The 23,568-nt window shown below is 53.4% G+C and overlaps 1 protein-coding gene and 1 long non-coding RNA gene across 3 annotated transcripts; both read left to right on the forward strand.

Moving 5' to 3' along the window:
- The first annotated feature begins 957 nt into the window (after positions 1-957).
- CLEC4G (C-type lectin domain family 4 member G) lies at positions 958-4,546 on the forward strand. Of its 2 annotated transcripts, none has more exons than XM_031660019.1 (9): positions 958-1,476; positions 1,749-1,859; positions 2,169-2,222; positions 2,409-2,471; positions 2,636-2,740; positions 3,055-3,144; positions 3,328-3,476; positions 3,569-3,684; positions 3,966-4,546. In XM_031660019.1, the coding sequence occupies exons 1-9, from the start codon at positions 1,422-1,424 to the stop codon at positions 4,135-4,137; spliced, it is 915 nt and encodes a 304-aa protein (XP_031515879.1). In that variant the 5' UTR covers positions 958-1,421; the 3' UTR covers positions 4,138-4,546. The 2 variants fall into 2 exon arrangements, with proteins under 2 accessions (XP_031515879.1, XP_003914844.1); XM_003914795.5 differs by having other exon boundaries at positions 979-1,476; positions 3,999-4,546.
- A 5,635-nt stretch (positions 4,547-10,181) lies between these two features.
- Positions 10,182-20,769, forward strand: LOC110741884. The gene is made up of 6 exons (XR_002518869.2): positions 10,182-11,047; positions 13,625-13,716; positions 16,173-16,234; positions 16,325-16,497; positions 20,080-20,329; positions 20,641-20,769. It is a non-coding gene; the product is annotated as an uncharacterized LOC110741884 (long non-coding RNA).
- Positions 20,770-23,568: the final 2,799 nt, after the last annotated feature.

Consider the following 23,568-nt stretch of genomic DNA (forward strand, 5'->3'; position numbering starts at 1 on the left):
TTAGTGCCCATCCCAGTCCTGCCAAGCACTTATCTTACTGGACTTTTTCTTCCCTTCATTTTTTTTTCATAGCATTTATGACTTTTGAATATAGTATACTAGAGTTCCCACCTTTTGCACTATGGATATTAGGAGTCAGATCATTCTTTGCTATGAGGGATGTCCTGTGCATTGTAGGACTTTGGGCACCATCCCTGGCCTCTAGCCACTAGATGCCTGGAGCACGCGTGCGCGCGCGCGCACACACACACACACACACACACATTCTGTGACAACCAAAAGTGCCTCCAGCCATAGCCAAATGTCCCCTGGTGGGCATAATTGCCCCCAGCTGAGAACTACTATGTTATACAACTTATGTTTTCAATTATGTTTATTATGTTGAGTATGGAGTCTGTCTCCCCACACTTCTCCTAGAATATTAGCTCCAAGACGAGAGGAATTTGCTTATTTTATTCTCTGATGTGGCCCTAGTTCCAAGATCAATGCCTAGCATATGGCAGGTGTTCAATGTTTGTTGAAAGAATGCATGAATTTCATGAACATTGAGCGTTTTTGATGTGCCTGAGATGGTCCTAGGTAGACAGGTAAAACCTCATTTTCTTTCTTTTTTCTATGTTTTCAATTTTCTTTTTCATATATATATATATATATATATATTTTTTTTTTTTTTTTTGTAGAAATGAGGGTCTTGCTATGTTGCCCAGGCTGGTCTGGTCTGGAACTCCTGGGCTCAGCGATCCTTCCACATTGGCCTCCCAAAGTGCTGGGGTTACAGGTGTAAGCCAGTGAGACCGTCCCGTTTCTTTATCATAGTATCTTTGTGAGAGAGGTCCATATCCATCTCCTTTACACAGAGGGGAAAACTAAGGCTTCTAGAAGCTACCTAGAACCCACACAGTGGTAGAGTCCTGCAGCTCAGCCAGCTACCTCCGTAACAAACCTCTTTGTTCCCTTCTGGTCCAGAGGGACTGGATCAAGGTCAGGTTCAAACCCAGCCTCTGCAGGCACCGGCAGGGGAGTTGAGGCGGGACCTGAACTGGCCTGGGGGGTTACGCCTGAGGGGGCTTTCTCAGGAGCCAGAAGCGGTTACAATTTGGTCGGGTTCAGTGTGTCCCTCTCGAGATAAAACCCAGCCCCAGGCCCATAAGAGAATGGGGACCTAGCTCCAAAGAGAAGCCTCCAGCACCAGCCTGGGGATGGCGCTGCAGTGGCCAGGACAGGGAGGCTGGAACCGTCCCTCCTCATTCCAGCCCAGCCCAGCCCAGCCTAGAAAGGGGCCAATCCTGTGATTGGTCTATGGATTCCAATTGCCAGGAATTAAGGCCAAGAAAATGGGAAGGAAGGAAGGGAGTGAGTAGGTCCAGTGAGGACAGGGGTGAAGTTTATATCTCTGCCAGGGACTGGGTGCCTGCACCGCCATGGACACCACCAGGTACAGCAAGTGGGGCGGCAGCTCGGAGGAGGTCCCCGGAGGTATGAGCAACCAGACTGCCTCATCCCTGCCTGTGTCTGGGGTTTCATGGGGGAGGGGAGGGAAGAGCCAAGACGGGTCAGGGTCGTGGGTGCAGGAGACACCACAGGCCACAGAGCCAGTTGGACCAGGGTCCAGTTCCCACTCTGCCACTTAGAAGCTGTGTGGCCACAGGCAAGTTACTTAACTTCTCTGAATCTCAGTTTCCTGGGAGGAACCCAGGCCTCCAGGGCTCAGTCCTGGGGGACCCAGCATGCCGTCCTTATTCTGCCAGGGCACTGGGGACGCCGGGTGCACTGGAGCGGGAGACCCCTCTTCTTGGCCCTGGCTGTCCTGGTCGCCACAGTCCTGTGGGCTGTGATTCTGAGTATCCTATTGTCCAAGGGTGAGTGACTCTCGATGGGGAGGGGTTGCGTCCGGCCCCCCTGGGGACACAAAACCCCCATTGCAATGTGCACCAGCTGCACCCTGGCGTCCTGCTCGCGTCTGAGTGTGAGCAGAGTGTGTGTACATCTTCGGGCCGTCTGTGTGTGCGAATCCCCGCGCGTTTGTCCCCCATCGGCGTGTGTGCGCATCGTGTGCGCTGTATGCCTGCCCGCCCGCTCTGTGGTCCCGAATCGGGGGACCCCGCACCCCCGGGCGAGGGGAGGATTTCCAAGTCCCTGGCCTCGCCTGCAGGAGCCTCTCTCCACAGCCTCCACGGAGCGCGCGGCGCTACTCGACGGCCAGGACCTGCTGAGGACAAACGGTGCGTGCCAGGCGCCTGGGCCCCCGGGGCATGCGGGGCGGGAGCGTCTGAGACCCCGGAGATGGAGTCTCGGGTGCGTGAGGGCCCTATGGTCCCTGAGGCTGGCCCCGGGGTGGGGAAGGGAGTCCCCTGAGTCCTCCCAAGTGACCCAGGGGGGCGTGCGTTTTGGGGCGGGGGTCATTCCAGCCTCGAAGCAGACGGCGGCGCTGGGTGCCCTGAAGGAGGAGGTCGGAGTCTGCCACAGCTGCTGTGAGGGGGCGCGGCCGAGGCTGTGGGCGCAGGGGCGGGGTCTTGTGGCCGGGATGGGAGGGGGGCCGGGGGCGAGGCCTGCGGCGGGTGGGGCGGAGCAGTCTGGTCTCCGAAGTCCCACCCCATCCTCACCACCCTCGGGCCTCTCACCCGGCGACTCCCAGGCTCCGGGACGCAGGCGCAGCTGCAGACCACGCGCTCGGAGCTTGGGGAGGCGCAGGCGAAGCTGATGGAGCAGGAGAGCGCCCTGCGGGAACTGCGTGAGCGCGGTGCGTGCCTGACGCGACGCCAGCCCTAAGTCCTGGCCGTGTCCCCGGACCCCGACCCCGTCCTGAGTGCTGACCCCTGACCCCGATCATGCACCCCGTCCTGACCCTGACGCTGCACTCTGACCTTGACTGCGACTCCCAGCATCGGCCACACTCAGACCCTGCCCAGTTGTAACCGCCCTTGACCCTGTGCCATCCTGGATGCTGGCACCGAAGGCACAATGACCACGGACAGGGGTCCTGACCTTTAGCTAGTCATGACCCTGGTCCTGGCCCTGACCCCAGCCATAATCCCCGCTCCGTTGACCCCGCAGTGACCCAGGGCTTGGCTGAAGCCAGCAGGAACCGTGAGGACGTCCGCACTGAGCTGTTCCGGGCGCTGGAGGCCGTGAGGCTCCATAATAGTGAGCAACACGAGGGGCGGGGGGCGGGCTGTGAGGGTGTAAGTGGGCCCTGCCTCTCTTGGACCTTGGCCTGGTTCTGTGTCTCCACCCCTGAGCCCGCGGGGCCGAACCCCTACCCGCTGCATCCTCTCGGTGCGTTCCCCCTGGAAACACTCGACCTCTCCGACCCTCGCCACCCCGCAGACTCCTGCGAGCCGTGCCCCACGTCGTGGCTGTCCTTCGAGGGCTCCTGCTACTTTTTCTCTGTGCCAAAGACCACATGGGCGGCGGCGCAGGGTCACTGCGCAGATGCCAGCGCTCACCTGGTGATCGTTGGGGGCCTGGAAGAGCAGGTGCGCAGAGGGAGGAGGCGTGGTCAGGCGGTGGGGCGGGGCGGGGCGGGGCGGGGCAGACTCTGCAGGCTCAGATGTCGCCTCCTTTCTAGGGCTTCCTGACTCGGAACACAGGTGGCCGTGGTTACTGGCTGGGCCTGAGGGCTGTGCGCCATCTGGGCAAGGTTCAGGGCTACCAGTGGGTGGACGGAGTCTCTCTCAGCTTCAGGTGAGAGAGGGGCTCCTGGTGAGACCTGGGGAGGGAGACAGGTTAGACTCTAGAGGGCATGTTTTGGCTAGATTTCAGGGACCCCTTGGCTGGGGCTCCATGCTTAGGCATGGCCAGGCTGGACCCCAGGAACTGTCCTCAGGTTAAATTCTGGGCGTTAAAAAGTTATATACCAGGTGTGCACTCAGGTTAGACAGCTGGGGTGTCTAGAGTAGACCCAAGTAATAAATAGGCTACAGCGTGGAGAGGAAGGCGGGACCCCACGTTCATCCTCCGTCTAGATTCCCAGCAACATTCCCACTCAACCACTGCAGCCACTGGAACCAGGGAGAGCCCAATGATGCTCGGGGGCGCGAGGACTGTGTCATGATGCTGCGCACGGGGCTATGGAACGACGCACCGTGTGACAGCGAGAAGGACGGCTGGATCTGTGAGAAAAGGCACAACTGCTGACCCCGCCCAGTGCCCCGGAGCCACGCCCATTGCAGCACGTGGTATCCTGGGGGCTGCTCACCTCCCTGGCTCCTGGAGCTAATCGCCAAAGAGTTTTTTCTTCCTCATCCAGCACTACTGAGTCTCAGAAACACTCGGCCCAACATAGCCCTGTCCAGTCCAGTGCCTGGGCTCTGGGACCTCCATGCCAACCTCATCCCAACTCCACTCACGCAGACCCAACCTAACCTCCACTTGCTCCAAAATCCCTGCTCCTGTGTCCCCGTGATATGACTCTACTTCTCTCTCTAACCAAGGTTAGGTGACTGAGGACTGGAACTGTTTGGTTTTCTCGCATTTTCCACCAGACTAGGAGCTGTCTTTGCAGCCTGAGGAAGCGTCAATAAATATCTGAGAAATGAATCCAGGATCCTGGTTCTAGCGAGATCTTCTATGCTTTATCCCAGATGTCCTAGTTTAATCCCCACCAGTGACCCCTGGACTCTCTCAGTGACCTCTTGACCTTTGGTGGGTAACTTGCACTGGGCCGGGAGGTCTTGAAGGTCGGGGCAGTTTCCCACTCTACACCATTACTTCCTCAGTCCCTGGCATGGGGCTTGGCTCAGAGGGTACTGGGGACACAGAAATGGGTCAGACGCAGTTCTTTCCCCTGGGACCTCTGCATTCTGGTCTAGCTGGGCACAGGAACAAAGTGACCAGTAATTTAATGGAGGAATGCGTGGAGAGGACACCTGTGCATTCAGAGGGGCCACCTTTGTCTTTGGGGAGAGGGACCATCTGGAGATACTACAGTGGTGGCACCCATCTTTGAGAAGACTGTCACCTCATTGTGGAGATTATGGGCATCCTGAGGCAAGCCCTTGAGGCAGGTGGGGGACAGGGTACCCTGATGGGATGAGCAGGTCCCTTCTGCTCCATGCATCTAGGGTCTGTGACTATTGGATGGGTCGGTCAGGAAATACATTCCAGAGAAGGTGGATTTTCCAAGGGACAATGGCATTTGAGTAGATGAAGCTGGGAAGGTAGGACTTTGGAGGCAGAAGTCCCAGGAAGAAAAAGGCTTGGAGACTACAAGCGTGCATGCTTGTAGTCCGTTACTCAGGAGGCTGAGGTGGGAGAATCGCTTAAGCCTAGGAGTTCGAGACTGCAGTGAGCTATGATCACGCCGGCTGATAAAGTCACTGTACTCCATTCTGGGCAATGCAGTGAGACCAAGTCTCAAAAAAAACAAAAACAAAAACAAAAAACAAACAAAAAAGGAAGCCTGGGAGGTTGGAAGGTATACAGATAGCTGAATTCACACAGGGGTGTATGTTACATAGAACCCAGCTTTCTCAACCAGGGACTTTTGATCTGAATTCACCCTACACTCCCAGTTTCTTGCTTCCATCTCGGAGAATTAGGGGCTCTCCAAGAATTTCCCATGGAGACAGGTTCAACAGGGGAGTGACAGGTTGGCAGCTTTTAGTTCTGTGCAGAACTGAGTCTAGAACTCCAGGCTGCTGGGAGCCCCCAGGCTACCGGAGTGTATAACAGCATCAGCTGAGCAGGAAATAGAAGGAACACCACATTCCCTGGCCAGGTGGAAATCTTCCACTGTAACCTGTCAACCCCCCTATCCTCTGATCCCTCTGTACCTGCAATCTGGAGCAGGCACTGGGCAAGTCCAGGAGCCTATTGACTTGCCTACTGGACTGACGGCCAGGCTGCTGGACTTCCAGACACAGTTGGCTTGGAAGAATGTTTCAGTTTCCCACCACTACTGTAATGGATTTTGCTGGGCAAAAACCAAGGTCTAAGGATGTATTAATCCATTCTCATGCTGCTAATAAAGACATACGTGACACTGGGTAAGTTATAAAGGAAAGAGGCTTAATGGACTCGCAGTTCCACGTGGCTGAGGAGGCCTTACAATCATGGTGGAAAAGAAACGACGAGCAGAGGCATGTCTTACATGGCGGCGGGCAAGAGAACTTGTGCAGGGGAACTCTCATTTATGAAATCAGATCTCGAGGCCAGGCGTGGTGGCTCACACTTGTAATCCCGGCACTTTGGGAGGCCAAGGCAGGTGGATCACGAGGTCAGGAGTTTGAGACCAGCCTGGCCAAGAGACCAGCCTGGCCAATATGGTGAAACCCCATTTCTACTAAAAATACAGAAATTAGCTGGGCGTGGTGGCAGGCACCTGTAATCCCAGCTACTCGGGAGGCTGAGACAGGAGAATTGCTTGAACCCAGGAGGCAGAGGTTGCAGTGAGTGAAAGATCATGCCATTGCACTCTAGCCTAGGCTAAAGAACAAGACTCCATCTCAAAAAAATTAAAAATAAAACCATCAAGTCTCGAGAGACTTATACACCACCACAAGAACAGTATGGGGAAAATTGCCCCCATGATTCAATTATCTCCCTGGCCCCACCCTTGATCCATGGGGATTATTAAAATTTAAGTGAGATTTGGGGAGGGGGACACAGCCAAACCATATCAAAGGGAAAATGTTTCTTTACCTCTTCTAGCTTCTAGAGCTGTTGTCCTCATCTTTCTTGATTCCTGGACCCTTCTTCTGTCTTCAAAGGCAGTAGGGTAGCACCTACCTTCAGCCATGACAATGACTTCTTCTGTATCAAATCTCTCTATGCATCCCCCTCACAACCACCTTTTTTTGGAGACAGGGTCTCACTCTGTCACCCAGGCTGGAGTGTAATGGCACGATCATAGCTCACTGCAGCCTTGACCTCCTGGGCTCAAGATATCCTCCCACCTCAGCCTCCCAAGTAGCTGGGACTACAGGCATGCACCACCATACCCAACTAATTTATTAGTTTTTTTGTAGAGACGGGGTCTTACTATGCAGCCCAGGCTGGTCTTGCTGCCTTCTTATATGAACACTTAGGATTGCATTTAGGGACTGACCTGATAATCCAGGATGATCTCCTGTGTTTTTTTTTTTTTCTTTCTGAGGCAGGATCTCACTCTGTCACCTGGGCTGGAGTGCAGTTGCATGAACACAGCTCACAGCAGCCTTGACTTCCCAGCAGTCCTCCAGGCTCAAGCAATCCTCCTGCCTCAGCCGCCCGAGTAGCTGGGACTACAGGCGTGTGCCACCATGCCTGGCTAATTTAAAAAAAAAAATTTTTTTGTAGAGAAGCAGTCTCACTATGCTGCCCAGGCTGGTCTCAAACTCCTGTGCTCAAGTGATTCGCCTACCTTGGCCTCCCGAAGTGCTGGGATTACAGACATGAGCCACCGCTCCTGATCTCCTGTAATTCTAAATGCAGTTCTGCCACTATTCACCCAGATAGTGCAGACTCCATCCACAGGTTAAGGACACAGTCCCCATCAAGACTGCTCTCATTTCAGATACCAGCTATAAGTTTGGGGATCCCCAGACACCCACATTTCTGATAAACTGCCTACAAATTCTCATGACCCCTTCAGGTTCCATAATTCACTAGAATGACTCCCAGAACTTAGGAAAATGCTAATACTTATGATTTCAGTTTTCTTTTTTCTTTCCTTTTTCTTTTTTTTTTTTTTTTTGAGATGGAGTCTTGCTCTTTCACCCAGGCTGGAGTGCAATGGTGCAATCTCAACTCACTGCAACCTCTGCCTCCCAGGTTCAAGCAATTCTGCCTCGGCCTCCCAAGTAGCTGGGACTACAGGCACACACCACCACCACGCCTGGCTAAATTTTGCGTTTTCAGTAGAGACGGGGTTTCACCATGTTAGCCAGGATAGTCTCAATCTCTTGACCTGGTGATCCACCCGCCTCAGCCTCCCAAAGTGCTGGGATTACAGGCATGAGCCACGGTGCCTGTCCCTGATTTCAGTTTTCTTAATGAGATACAAATCAGGACCTGCCAAATGAGGAGATATGTAGGGCGAGGTCTGGGAAGGTCCCAAACACAGAGCTCCTGTGTCCTTCCCCATAACATCAGTACACATTACTCTTTCTATGCCTTCCCCACTCCCAGGGCGATGGGTTCACCAGCCAGTAAGCTCCACTGAGCTCAGTGTCCTGAGTTTTTATTGGGGTTTCAGTAGGATTGATTTCAGTAGGCAGGATTGGGGTTTCAGTAGGCAGGATTGATCCAATTACTGCTTTGGTGTTTTTTGTGTTTGTTTGTTTTGAGACCAGGTCTTGCCCTGTTGCCCAGGCTAGAGTGGAGTGGCACAATCATAGCTCACTGCAGCCTCAACCTCCTGGGTTCAAGTGATCCTCCCACGTCTCAGCCTCTCGAGTAGCTGGAACTACAGGCACATGCCACCACCCTGTCCAGCTAATGTTTGTATTTTTTGTAGAGACGGGGTTTCACCATATTGTCCAGGTTGGTCTTGAGCTCCTGAGTTCAAGCGATCCTCCTGCCTTGGCCTCCCAAAGTGCTGGGATTACAGGCATGAGCCACCTCACAAGGCCTCAGGAGTTTTTAGTGGGGTCTCATTACATAGGCAGGATTGACTGAATCATTGGCCTTGTGATTGAACTTTATCTCCAGTCCCCCTTTCGGTCGAGTGGCTGCAAATTCCAACCCTCATGGTTGATGTTTCTGGCATGACCCGTCCCCATCCTAAGCCACCCCCTCATATAAACCCAAGTGTGGTCCAGGGCCCTGATGAATAATAAAGACTCACAGCACTTGGAAAATTCCAAGGGCTTAGACGCTTCCTAGCAGGAACAGGGGACAAATTCTTCACCACACAAGCTCTTCCCATCTTGAAATCCATCATTACGTCTGCAAAGTGTCTTTTGCCATATTGTAGCAGGACGAGCCACAGACAAAACTCCTCAGACACCGGATTAAAGAAGGAAGAGGTTTTTTATTCAGCCGGGAGCGTCGGCAGATTCGCGTCTTAAGAGCCGAGCTCCCCGAGAAAGAAATACGTGGCCTTTTTAAAGGCTTACAACTTTAAGGGATCCATGTAAAAGGGTCATGATATATCAAGCATGCGTGGAAAACGTGATGAGGGGCTACATGCATCAGCTAACAGAACAAAAAGTTTTACAGTGCTTTCTCATACAATGTCTGGAATTTACAGATAACACTAGTAGTTTTGATCAGGGGTTAATATTATCATTATTATTTTAACCACCAGGGCCAGGTGGTGGTGCCAAGGTCGTCTAGCTATTTATCTTACCTCTGTTTCTTTCCAACTTTTTGTTTTCTCCCACTTCTCCTGTCTTATAAACTAGGGAAAAGGGGAGACGGGGAAAAGCTGGGAAAGACAACAGGAGAAGTGGTGGTCTCATTCTATAGTATAAGGTGGCATTCACAGGATCCAGGGATTAAGACAGCGTATATTGAGGGACTTCACAAATCTGTATTAGCCAGGGTTCTCCAGAAGGACTGAACTGACAGGATATGTGTGTGTGTGTGTGTGTGTGTGTGTGTGTGTGTGTGTGTGTGTGAGAGAGAGAGAGAGAGATTGTTGGGATATTTGTCCCCACCCAAATCTCATGTTAAAATGTGATCCCCAGTGTTGGAGGTGGGGGCTGGTGGGAAGTGTTTTGGATCCTACGGGCAGATTCTTCGTGAACGGCTTGGGCCATCCTCTTGGTGATAAATGAGCTCTCACTCGAAGTTCATGTAAAATCTGGTTGTTCAGAAGTGTGTGATACCTCCCCTGCCATGCTCTCTCTCGCTCCTACTTTTGCCATGTGAGACACCTGCTTCCCCTTTGTCTTCTGCCACGACTGGAAGCTTCCTGAGGCCCCTCCAGAAGCAGATACCTCTGCTATGCTTCCTGTACAGCCTGCAGAACCATGAGTCAATTAAACCTCTTTTCTTATAAATTACCCAGTCTCAGGTATCTCTTTATAGCAATGCAAGAATGGCCTAACACAGCTGGGCGTGGTGGCTCACGCCTGTAATCCCAGCACTTTGGGAGACTGAGGCGGGCGGATCACTTGAGGTCAGGAGTTCCAGACCAGCCTGGCCAATATGGTAAAACCCCCATCGCTACTAAAAATACGAAAATCAGCCAGGTATGGTGGCAGGTGCCTGTAATCCCAGCTACTTGGGAGGCTGAGGCAAGAGAATCACTTGAACCTGGGAGGCAGAGTTTGCAGTGAGCTGAGATCGCACCACTACACTCCAGCCTGGGCGATAGAAGAGACATCGTCTTGGAGGGGGAAAAAAAAGAACAGTCTAACACAATAGTAAAGGGAGTTTATTCGGGAGAATGAACTCACACAATTACAAGGCGAAGTCCCATAGTAGGCCGTCTGCAAGCCCGGGAAAGAGAGGAGGCGGTAGCGTGGCTCAGTCCAAATCCAAAAGCCTCAAAAACCATGGAAGGAAACAGTGCAACCTTAAGTCTGCAGCCAAAGGCCCGAGAACCCCTGGGAGGCCACTGGTGCCAGTCCCAGAGTTCAAAGGCCAAAGAACCTAGAGCCTGATGTCCAAGGGTAGGAGGAGAGGAAGCCAAGTGATTGGCACAGCAGGGGAAGAGAGAGGGAGCGGACTCAGAGAGCAAGCCAGCTTCTCCCACCTTCTTCCACCTGCTTTGTTCTAGCCATGCTGGTGGCCAACAGGATGGTGCCCACTCACATTGAGGGTGGGTCTTCCTCTCCCAGTCCACTGACTCAAATATCAGCCTCCTCTGGTAACACCCTCACAGACACACCCAGAAGCAATGCTTCACCAGCCATCCAGGCATCCCCCATCCGGTCAAGTTGATACCAGGTGTTAATCATCACAGCATCACAGCACAGGGCAGAGTCAGCTGGGATAGACTCCCAGGTGGGACAGCAGTGAGATACTTACCTAGAGGTCTCACTCCTTGATGAGCCAAGTTAACTGATGGTCTTGAAGATGCAGACAGATTCTAATCAAACTTACTGACAGTGAGGTGGAGACTTGGGACCAATTGAAGAACAACAGAGACAGAATGACAGACAGACTTCAAGGCCAGGTACGGTGGCTCATGCCTATAATCCCGGCACTTTGGGAGGCTGAGGTGGGCGGATCACCTGAGGTCAGGAGTTTGACCCCAGCCCGGCCCACATGGCGAAACCCTGTCTCTACTAAAAATGTAAACATTAACCGGGCGTGGTGGTGCGTGCCTGTAGTCCCAGCTATTCGGGAGGCTCAGGTGGGAGAATGGCTTGAACCGGGGAGGCGGAGGTTGCATTGAGCCGAGATCGCGCCACTGCATTCCAGCCTGGGCAAGAGAGCAAGACTCTAAAAAAAAAGAAAAAGAAAAACTGCCTTCTACAAAACCGGTCCCTGGCGCCCAAAATGTTGCAGACTGCTGCCATAGACAGTTCTTTTCGATAAACATAGAAATTGACCCTGTGGTCTTAAAGCTTGAAATTTAACATTTGTTTTATCTGGCCGAGCACAGTGGCTCATGCCTGCAATCCCAGCACTTTAGAAGGCTGAGGTGGATGAATCGCCTGAGCTCAGGAGTGCGAGACCAATCTGGTCAACTTGGCAAAACCCCGTCTCTACTAAAGGTGAAAAATTAGCCGGGCATGGTGGTGGGTGCCTGTAATCCCAGGTACTCAGGAGGCTGAGGCAGGAGAATCGCTTGAACCGGGGACAGGGAGGTTGCAGTGAGCCAAGGTCGTGCCACTGTGCTCCATCCTGGGCAACAAGAGTGAAACTCTGTCTCAAATAAACAAACAAAAACATTTTGTTTTATCTGAGTGCCTTCTCAGGAAAGGACCCCCAGGCTCTCAAAAATCATCAGAGTTGAAACTCAGCAGACCATCACATGCAGACGACGAGACACCAGGCCACTCACTCATCACAAGTGCTTCCTGAACCCTCCTGCCTTCCTGTTTTACCACATATTGTTCTATTTCTCCCCTGCTATGTAAACCCCTAATTTTAATCGGCCAGAGAGATGGATTTGAGACTGAGCTCCCATCTCCTTGGTTGCAGCATCCAATGAAAGCCTAAAGCCTTCTTGCTTGCAATAATCCTTGCCTCGGTGATTGGCTATCTGTGTGGTGAACAGCAGGACCTAGACCAAACCCCTGGTATTTCTGTAAACAACCCCAGCACTTTGGGAGGCGGAGGTGGGAAGATCACTTGAATCTGGTAGTTTGAGATCAGCCTAGGGCAACATACCACAACCTCATCTCTACTTTAAAAATAGGCTGGGCACAGTGACTCATGCCTGTAATCCCAGCACTTTGGGGGGCCGAGGTGGGCAGATCACCAGAGGTCAGGAGTTCGAGACCAGCCTGGCCAACATGGTGAAACCCCATCTCTAATAAAAATACAAAACTTAGCCGGGCATGGTGGTGGGTGCCTGTAATCTCAGCTACTCGGGAGGCTGAGGCAGGAGAATCGCTTGAACCCAGGAGGTGGAGGTTGCAGTGAGCCAAGATGACGGCACTGCACTCCGGCCTGGGTGACAGAGCAAGACTCTGTCTAAAAAAAAAAAAGATTAAAACAACCTAGGTGTCCATAAACAGATGAATGGATAAGTGGAATGTGCTCCATCCATACAATAGAATACAATTCAGCCCTGAAAAGGAAGGAAATTCTGGGCCAGCTGTGGTGGCTCACGCCTGTAATCCCAGAACTTTGGGAGGCTGAGGCTGGGGGATCATTTGAGGTCAGGAGTTCAAGACAAGCCTGGGCAAGATAGTGAAACCCTGTCTCTACTAAAAATACAAAAATTAGCTGGGTGTGGTGGTACACACCTGTAATCCCAGCTACTTGGGAGGCTGAGGCAGGAGAACTGCTTGAATCCGGGAGGTGGAGGTTGCAGTGAGCAGAGACTGTGCCACCGCACCCCAGCCTGGGTGACAGAGCGAGACTCCTTCTCAAAAAAAAAAAAAAAAAAAAAGGAAGGAAATTTGGACACAGGCGATTATGCTAAGTGAAATAAGTCAGCCACAAAAAGACAAATATGGTATGATTACACATTATCCTACTCGTAGGAGGTCCCTAGAGTCACCACACTCACAGACACAAAAAGTCAAATGGGGGGTGCCAGGGGCTGGCGCATGGGGCAATGGGTAGTTGTTGTTCAATCGGTAAAGTTTCAGTGTTTGTTGAGTTTTTTTTTTCAGTTTTATAAGATGAAACAATTCCAGAGATTGGTTGTGCAACAACGTGAATATACTTAACACTACTGAGCTGTGTGCTTAAAAATAGCTGGCCGGGCGCGGTGGCTCAAGCCTGTAATCCCAGCACTTTGGGAGGCCGAGACGGGCGGATCACGAGGTCAGGAGATCGAGACCATCCTGGCTAACACGGTGAAACCCCGTCTCTACTAAAAAAATACAAAAAACTAGCCGGGCGAGGTGGCGGACGCCTGTAGTCCCAGCTACTCGGGAGGCTGAGGCAGGAGAATGGCGGGAACCCGGGAGGCGGAGCTTGCAGTGAGCTGAGATCCGGCCACTGCACTCCAGCCTGGGCGACAGAGAGAGACTCCGTCTCAAAAAAAAAAAAAAAAAAAAAAAACCCAGTCTCTATTAAAAACACAAAAATTAGCCTGTGGTTGCTCACACCTGTAATCCCACGACTTTAGGAGGCCTGAGGTGTGAGGACCCCTTGAAGCTAAGAGTTGGAGACCAACCCAGACAACATAGCAAGATTCCGTCTCTACAACAACAAGGCCAGGTGCAGTGGCTCATACCTGTAATACCAGCACTTTGGGAAGGTGAAGCAGGCAGATCACGAGGTCAAGAGATCGAGACCATCCTGGCCAACATGGTGAAACCCCGTCTCTACTAAAAATACAAAAAATTAGCTGGGCCTGGTGGCCTGCGCCTGTAGTCCCAGCTACTTGGGAGGCTGAGGCCGGAGAATTGCTTGAACCCAGGAGGCAGAGGTTGCAGTGAGCCGAGATCGTGCCACTGCACTCCTGTCTGGTAACAGAGTAAGACGCCATCTCAAAAAAAAAAAGAAAAGTATTTCTAATTAGCTGGATGTGGTGGCACATGCCTATAGTCCCAGGTACTGAGGATGCTGAGGTGGGAGGACCCCTTGAGCCCAGGAGTTGGGAGGTTGCAGTGAGCTATGATGGTGCCACTGCACTCCAGCCTGGGTGACAGAGTAAAACCCTGTCTCTGAAAAAAAAAAAAAAAAAAAAAAGAAAGGGACTTCTTATGTGTACCCCATCTGTCCTGTCCCACCAGACAGAAATTTAGTCCTAAAAATAAAAATATTTTTTTAAAATTTTTTTCTGAGATAGAGTTTCACTCTGTCATACAGGCTGGAATGCAGTGGTGCAATCGTAACTCACTGCAGCCTTCACCTCCTGGGCTCAAGTGATCCTCCTACCTTAGCCTTCCTAGTAGCTGGAATTACAGGCACATACCACCATGCTTAGCTTTTTTTTTGTTTGTTTGTTTTTTAAAGAGATGAGGGTCTTGCTATGTTGCCCAGGCTGGTCTTGAACACTCGTCCTCAAGTCATCCTCCTGCCTCGGAATCCCAAAGCACTGAGATTACAGGTGTGAGCCACCATTCCTGGCCAAAAAAATAAAAATAAATTTAATTAGAAAAAAAAAAAGAAAAATTTGGCCAGGTGTGGTGGCTCACGCCTGCAATCCCAGCACTTTGGGAGGCCAAGACGGTGGACCACCTGAAGTCAGGAGTTCGAGACCAGCCTGGCCAACATGGCAAAACCACATCTCTACGAAAAAATACAAAAATTAGCTGGGCGTGGTATTTCAAGCCTGTAATCCTAGCTACTCGGGAGGTTGACGCAGGAGAATTACTTAAACCCAAGAGGTGGAAGCTGCAGTGAGCTGAGATTGTGCCATTGCACTTCAGCCTGGGCAACACAGCAAGACTCTGATGAAAGAAAAGAAAAAGAAAGATGGAAAGGAGGGAGGGAAGGAGGAAGGAAAGAAAAGAAAGAAAGGAGAAAAAGAAAGAAAGAAAAGAAAGAAAGAAAGAGAAAGAAAGAAAGAAGAAGAAGAAAGAAAGAAAGGAAGGAGGGAGGGAGGGAGGCAGGAAAGAAAGGAGGGAGAGAAAGAGAGAGAGAGAAAGAAAGAAAAGAAAGGAAGGAAGGAAGGAAGGAAGGGAAGGAAAAGAAAATTGTCATAGTGAAATGTTGGGGTTTGGGTCATGGTTGCTGCCCTCCTGGAGCCCACAGTCTGGCAGGGAGGAAGAGGTGGTGAGGACAGACAGAGAGGGTGTGCCCACGTGGTGAGGTTTGACGTGAACAATTTTGGAAAAGCAATGCCCCCTCCGTTGCATTTCCAGCTTGGGGAGTGGGGTACAGGGAGAGAAAGTAGGGTCTGCCCTGGAGAGACCAAAGGGGTGTTTGTGCTGGAAAGCAGGGCATGGAGGTAGAAAAGTGCACCTTCCAGCAACTCCTTGATTCTTTTTAGGGGGTGTCCCCCCCAGTAGCCCCCTGAGTGACCACAGGGCAGCTCTCTCAGTCAGCAAATTGCTGGTGAGCTTGGAGCCCAGTTAGGGTTTCCTGGACAGAGCAGCCCTATGGTGATCCCACTTTCTAAAGACATGACTTTGAGACACAGTAGTCTGTTCTTATTAACCTCACACCCCTCTCCCCCGATCCCAGGAAACCCCCTCAGATCCCGAGGGCTTCTTCCTAGGAAGGCTGGGGAGTGTGGGGAAGTCCCCAGGGGGCTCTCCAAAGAAGTGGGGGCAGACAGAGTCTCCCTGTCAGGCCTGTCCCCTAAACCCCCATGAGGATTCTTACCTTTCCTGTGTGCCGAGCCAGACACAGCTCAAAAGGATGAATGTAGCAGACGCCAACAGAAAGCCCAGAGTTTGGGCCGGGCGCAGTGGCTCACTCCTGTAACCCCAGCATTTTGGGAGGCCGAGGTGGATGGATTATTTGACACCAGGAGTTCAAGACCAGCCCGGCCAACATAGGGAAACCCCGTCTCTACCCCAAAAAATGCAAAAATTAGCCGGGCATGGTGGTGCACACCTGTCCAGCTACTGTGAAGGCTGAGGCACGAGAATCGCTTGAACCTGGGACACGGAGGCTGCAGTGAGCCGAGATCACGCCACTGCACTCCAGCCTGGGCAATAGAGCGAGACTCCCCTCAAAAATAAATAATAATAATAATAATAACAACAACATCTGTCTCCTAGGGTATAGTGGTCAGCTGAATAACAGCTCCCCAAAGATGGTCACATTCTAATCCCTGGAACCGGTGAGTAGGTCACCTTATATGGCAAACGGGGTTCTGCAGATGGAATTACCTCAAGGGTCTTGAGATGGGAGATCACCCCGGATTATCCAGGTGGCCCAATGTCATCATGGAGTCCTTACAAGAGGAGGCAGGAGGATGAGAGTCAGAGAGAAAATGGAAGGGGCTGTGCTTCTGGCTGTGAAGAGGATGGAAGAGCGGGACATGGTGGCTCATGCCTGTAATCCCAATGCTTTGGGAAGCCGAGGCAGGAGGATTGCTTTAAGGTCAGTAGCTGGGGACCAGCCTGGGCAACATAGTGAGACCCTTGTAGACATCTTGCTCTGTTGCCAGGCTGGAGTGCAGTGGCCTGATCTCGGTTCACTGCAAGCTCTGCCTCCTGGGTTCAAGTGATTCTCCTGCCTCAGTCTCCCGAGTAGCTGGGATTACAGGCACATGTCACCACCACGTCCAGCTAATTTTTATATTTTTAGTAGAGATGGGGTTTCACCATGTTGGCCAGGATGGTCTCGATCTCCTGACCTCATGATCCGCCCACCTCGGCCTCCCAAAGTGCTGGGATTACAGATATGAGCCACTGTGCCCGGCCTACAAAATAATTTTAAAATTAGCTGGGCAGGTGGCATGTGCCTGTGGTCCAAGCTACTTGGGAGGCTGAGGTGGGAGGATCGCCTGAGTCCAGGAGGTCAAGGATGCAGTGAGCCGTGATCATACCACTGCACTCCAGCCTGGGCAACAGAGCGAGACCATCTCTCCAAAAATAAAACAGAAAGGCGGGTCATTGTCACTGGAGGGGCGAACAGAGCAGGCAATGGAGAGGAGAAGGCGTTAGCCACAGAGGACCTTGCTGCCTGCCGGGTTGGGAGCTGCTTAATTATAGAAGAGATGGTTTCAGGAAATTGCACTAAAAATGCTCCCATTTTTAGAGCCTCCCAATATCAGGCATTGGGCCAAAGGCTTTATGCACACAGCAACCTATGTGAGAGAACTGTGGTTATCCCCACTTTACAGATGAGAAAACTGGGGCCCAGAGAGGATTAAGTCACACAACAGGTAAAGGGGGGCAGCTGGGCTGGGAACCCATGGCCTTTAATCACCCACATCAGGGGTTACACAGTGGGGGCAGTGACCAGGTGTGTCCAGCAAAGAGGCAGCACCCGCCACTGTCCTGACAGACCCAGAACCTGCATGAGAACAGCAGGGATGGAGGAGAAAAATACACCATCCCACACCGAAGTCCCTAGGGGTCTGGGGGCCTGGGTCCCTGAGGATGAGGTCTGGGGGCCTGGCTTCCTGGGTCTTTAAGAGACTAAACCTCACTCCCGGCACTTTGGGAGGTTGAGGTGGGTGGCTCAACTGAGGTCAGGAGTTCAAGACCAGCCTGGCCAACTTGGTGAAACCCCATTTCTACTAAAAATACAAAAATTAGCTGGGTGTGGTGGTGGGTGCCTGTAATCCCAGCTACTCGGGAGGCTGAGGCAGGAGAATCACTTGAACCCGGGAGGTGGAGTTTGCAGTGAGCCGAGATCGCGCCATCGCACTCCAGCCCGGGTGACAGAGCGAGACTCCATCTCAAAAAAAAAAAAAAAAGAGACTAAGCCTGGGTCTCTGAGGGTGGGGTCTGGGGGCCTGGCTTCCTGGGTCCCTACGGGGCTGGAGGCCTGGGTCTCTCAAGGATTGAGAGGCTGGAGTCCTAACCTCCTGGGTCCCTGAAGGGCTGGGGATTTGAGTTCCTGAAGACGGGGTTTGGGGGCCTGTCTTCCTGATCCTTAGGGAGCTTAGCCTGAGTCCCTGAGGGCGGGGTCTGGGGGCTTGGTTTCCTGAATCTCTAAGGGGCTAGGGGGCCTGGGTCTCTGAGGGTGGGGCTTGGGGATCTGGTTTCCTGGGTCCCTAAGTAGCTGGGTCTCAGTCCCTGAGAGTGAGGGCCTGACTTTCTGAGGGAATCCCTAAGGGGCTGGGAGGCCTGAGTCCCTGAGAATGGGGTCTGGGGACCTGGCTTCCTGGGTCTTTAAGGGACTAAGCCTGGGTCCCTGAGGGTGGGGGCTGGGGGCCTGACTTCCTGGGTCCCTAAGGGGCTAGGGAGACTTGGGTTCCTAAGATTGGGGTCTGGGGACCTGACTTCCTGGGTCCTTAAGTGACTGGGCCTGGGTCCCTAATGGGGGAGTCTGGGGACCCGGCTTCCTGGGTCCCTAAGGGGCTGAGGGTGCCTGGGTCCCTGAGGATAGGGTCTGGGAGCCTGGCATCCTGGGTTCCTAAAGGGCTGGGGACTTGGGTTCCTGAAGATGGGCTTTGGGGGCCTGGTTTCCTGGATCCTCAGGGGGCTGAGCCTGGGTCCCTGAGGGTGGGGTCTGGGACCTGACTTCCTGGGTCCTTAAGAGACTAAGCCTGGGTCCCTCAGAGTGGAGTCTGAGGCCTTGGCTTCCTGGATCCCTAAGGGTCAAGGGGGCCTGGTTCCCTGAGGGTGTGGTCTAGGGACCTGGCTTCTGGGTCCGTAAGGGCGTAGCGACCCTGGGTCCCTGAGGGTGGGGTCTGGGGGCCTGGCTTCCTAGGTCTCTAGGAAGGTGAAGGCCTGGGTCTGTGAGGGTGGAGCCTGGAGTCCAGGATTTCAGGGTCTCTGAGGGCGTTCTTGGAGAGAAATCCCCAAATCTCCCAGGCTGGGCCTGGGCTGCTCTCGGAAGTCTCAGGACCTGCTGGCTCAGCTCTCTGCTTCCTGGAAGCATCCTGGGGCCTTGAGGGGAGGGGGCAGGGAGGCAATGAGTGGTCCAGGACCCCCCTCCTGGAGTTCTGGGGGGCCCTCTGGAGGGAAGGGTGTGGACAAGCCCATCTCTGTGTCCCCTCTTAGCCTGAGGACTCCCAGCCACACATACCAGTCCCCCCAAGCTCTCCCCGCCCCACTGCCGCAATCCACACCAAAAAAACAGCCTGGGTTTGGGCTCCAGATCCCGAGGTTCCCGGAAGACGAAAGTGCAATCCAGGCTCTTCTCATCCCACACGCCCCTTTCCTCTTCCTGTTGACTGGCTCTCTGCCTGAGTGGGGGTCAGGAAGCAGAGGGAACGAGGTGCATGTGACCGTGACTCAGGGCCGCCCTCCTGGCCCTTCTAAGAGTGGGGCATAGGTCCTGCCTCTGGGGAGCCCCCAGTCTCAGGAGGGGCCCATCCAGTGCAGGAGCTCAAGGCTGGGAAAAGACGGGGCCATAGGACTACGGGCGGGTCAGGGATGGGTGTCAGGGACGCTTCCATGCAAACTGGTGCTGCCGCTTGGCTCAGCACTTTAGGCAGGGAGCTGCCCGTGCGAAGGCTTGGAGAGAGCCTGGTGTTTCAGAATTGTGTGACGTTCAGGCACTCTGGAGGCTCGGAGGAAGAGGCATGGGTGTGGCTGGAGAGACCAGCTGCCAGGCCTGAGCAGGCAGGACCCTTGAACTCCAGGGCGTGGGGGAGCTGGAGCTTTGGACCCAGGGCAGAAGGGAGCCATGGATGGTTGTAGGCAGAGAGAAGACATGGGCAGGTGGTTGCCATTCAGGGAAGACACAGAGGAGGGGTTTCAGGGAGACCCCAAAGGAGGCTGTCATGAGGGTCTGGTGGGTGTGAGGACCCTAAGGGGAGCTGTCGTGGGGGCTGGAGTTGGGTAAATAGGGAGCGAGTGTTTCATGGGGACACAGTTTCAGTTTGGGAAGATGAGAAAGTTCCAGAGATGGATGGTGGTAATGGTTGCACAACAGTGTCCACGTGTTTCATGCTGCTGAACGGTGCACTTAAAAACGGCTACGAAGGTAATTTTTATGTTATGTATATTTTGCCACAATGAAAACAAAACAAAGCGTGATCTAGGAATCATGTTTTCAAAGCAGCGCTTCTCAACCACGGTGACTCTATCGGCGACTGGGGGCCAGAGATGCTTCTAGACATCCAACAATGCACAGGACGGCATCCCAACGAGGAATCATCAGCCCCAAATTCAACAGTGCAGTGCGGGAGAAACCCAGCTTTAAACACACCTCCTCCTGGAAGCCCCCCTGGATTTGACACACCTACCGCCCTTCCTCCCCACCCCTGCACCCTTTCCTTCTCCCCTTCGTAACCCCAGGAGAGGTTAAACAGGTAGGGGAGCCCAGGGCTGTGTCGGGATGGGGTTAGGGTCAGGGTCACCAGGCTCCATCCCGTTGGGACACAGTGCCAGGCCCTGTCCCAGGTGTGGGGGTTCTGCGATTAGAGCCGCAATGTGCCTCCGTCCGTCCTGTGCAGAGCAGAGGTTAGGGCTGCGATCAGAGCGTCGTGGGGTGAGGGGATCGAGTTGTAGTTGAGCTGGAGTTACGGTCAGGACCGGGGCTGGGATGAGAGCTCAGCTGGAGATGGTTTAGGGTCGCTGTTGCTGGACACGCTAAACTCCTTCCTGTTGAATTCTGATGTAGGTCAAATGAAGAGCGAGACACAGCCTCCCCCAACACACAGAAGATCCCAAATCTGAAAGAAGAACCAACACCCACAGATCTGGGGCCCACATCCGTACAGCTTTCTGTTTTTCTCCCGAAGTGAGCAAGAGGCATGTTAACACCGCAGAGGGGAAGCGGGTGGGGCAGTCCCGTGACTGGGTCCGTGGGGCCCCAAAGCATCCTAGTGTTTGAGCTGAGTCTTGGCAGGGACCTAGCAGGCAGAGTGCTTTCGCCCCCGGGAAGGACACGGTGGAGCCAGCCAGTGGGGTTGAGCTGGGGCACCTGGGCTTGTAGAACTCAGAAACAGCAAATTCCAACTGGGCACAGTGGCTCATGCCTGTAATCCCAGCACTTTGGGAGGCTGAGGTAGAAGAATCACTTGAGCCCAGGAGTTTGCGACCAGCCTGGGCAATATAGTGAGACCCCATTGCTACCAAAAATGTAAAAAGCTAGCCAGGCGTGGTGGTGCGTGCCTGTGGTCCCAGCTACTCAGGAAGAGAAAGTAGGAGAATCTCTTGAACCTCAGGAGGTTGAGGCTGCAGTGCGTCGTGATTGCATCACTGCACTCCAGCCTGGGAGACAGAGTGAGACCCCGTCTCTAAAAACACTTTTGTGGTATAGCTTTATTTAGTAGCAATGGGTGCTGGGCACAGGAATTTTTTTGTTTGTTTTCTGGGATTGCCCAGGCTGGAGTGCAATGGCACCATCTCAGCTCACTGCAACCTTCGCCTCCCAGGTTCAAGCGATTCTCCTGCCTCAGCCTCCTGAGTAACTGGGATTACAGGCACCCACCACCACTTCTGGCTAATGTTTCTACTTTTTGGTAGAGACGGGGTTTCACCGTGTTGGCCAGGCTGGTCTCAAATTCCTGACTTCAGGTGATCCACTCACCTCAGCCTCTCAAAGTGCTGGGATGACAGGCGTGACACGCCCGGCCGGACACAGTTCTTAGTGTCTTGTGTGCGTATTGACACATCTAATTTTCACCACCATCCTAGGAATTTGATGCTTTGGTGATCATGGCTGCCTTATGTGAAGCACAGAGAGGTTAAGTGACTTGCCAAAGGTCACACAGCACTTCAACGGCAGAGCCAGGAATTTGAACCCAGGTAGCGTGGTTGAGGCATCTGCAGCCCTAGTCACTATGCCACCTAACCTTCTATATACTAAGACCCCTTGGCACGTTGCCTACCCTCCTCATCCTTCCCAAAATGTGTCCCCAGATCCTTAACCCCTTCCCCACACTCAACTGGGAAACTCCAAATCTCCACTTCTGAGTGGCCCGCCTCCCATATCTCTCACTCCAGAAGACGCCCACCTGTGCCCCTACAACCCACCTCCCAACCAGGAGGGGGCTGGGCTGGGTCGGGCCATCCACTAGGGCTGGATGTCCCCACCATGTCAGGGAGGGGCCTGGCTGGAATGTCCCCTGGACCCTGCACTCCAGAACAGCTGGGACCATGCTGCCTTGTCGGTCACCCTGGACCAAGTGGCCCTTGGTGCATGCTTGTTGAGTGAGTGACTGGCTCTGGTGGTCTGAGGCTGTTCACTTTGGGTACCAAAATGTCCCCTCCACCTTGATCTGGGGTAATGGCCAAGGACGGAGATGGTAAAGAAGGGAGGAAGGGCTGGGCGCGGTGGCTCAAGCCTGTAATCCCAGCACTTTGGGAGGCCGAGGCGGGTGGATCACGAGGTCAGGAGATCGAGACCATCCTGGCTAACATGGTGAAACCCCGTCTCTACTAAAAATACAAAAAAACTAGCCGGGCGTGGTGGCGGGCGCCTGTAGTCCCAGCTACTCGGAGGCTGAGGCGGGAGAATGGCGTGAACCCGGCAGGCGGAGCTTGCAGTGAGCCGAGATCGCGCCACTGCACTCCAGCCTGGGCGACACAGCGAGACTCCGTCTCAAAAAAAAAAAAAAAAAAAAAAAGAAGGGAGGAAGGGCCTGGGTGCGGTGGCTCACACCTGTAATCCCAACACTTTGGGAGGCCGAGGTGGGCAGATCACTTGAGACCAGGAGTTCAAGACCAGCCTGGTCAACTTGGTGAAACCCCATCTCTGCTACAAATACAAAACATTAGCCGGGTGTGGTGGTGCGCACCTGTAATCCCAGGTACTTGGGAGGCTGAGGCAGAAGAATCGCTTGAATCTGGGAGGCAGAGGTTACAGTGACCTGAGATCACACCACTGCATTCCAGCCTGGATGACACCGCAAGACTCTGTCTCAAAAAAAGGAAGGGAAAGAGTTGGCCGGTGAGCATTGGAGAGGTCGCTGGGGGCTGCTGGGTGGACATTAGGGACAGCATTTGAGGCCAAGCCAGGGTGGGGGATTTGTCATGGGAGCAGGTAGGGTTGAGGACCCTAAGGGGGTCTGCCGTGGTGGCCAGGTAGGAGTGAGGGCCCTGGAGGGTCTGTTTTGGGGGGCAAGACAGGAGGTGGAGCCCCAAGGAGGGCTGTCATGGGGGCAGGATGGGAGTGGGGAGGCCATGGCGGAGGCTGTTCCAGGGACAAGGCAAACCAGGCAGGGGGAACCCTAAGAGGGGGATGTCACCTGGCCCAGGGGGAAGAGGGAGTGGCCAGAGGCAGCAGCTATGGAGATGGGGAGAAGCAGGTTATTTTTTTGAGAAGAGCCAGGCCCTGGTGCTGGGTGAGTGGTGGGGTGGAGGATTGGGAAGTGCTTGGACAAGGCCTGGGCCTGGGCAGGGGTGTCTGGGTGGATGGACGGACTGTCCCAGCAATGAGGACACAGGAGGAGGGGGAGGAGGAGGAAGCTTGGGAATAAGTCCAGCTGGGCCATGTTGTGAGGACACGGGATAAAGTCTATTTCTAGGATGGGGCTGGAATGGAGTTTGGTGTTTCTTTTCTGTTTTTCTTTCTTTCTTTTTTTTTTTTTTTTTTTGAGACGGA

This window comes from Papio anubis, chromosome 20 (genome assembly GCF_008728515.1).
Source record: "Papio anubis isolate 15944 chromosome 20, Panubis1.0, whole genome shotgun sequence".
Lineage (NCBI taxonomy): Eukaryota > Metazoa > Chordata > Mammalia > Primates > Cercopithecidae > Papio > Papio anubis.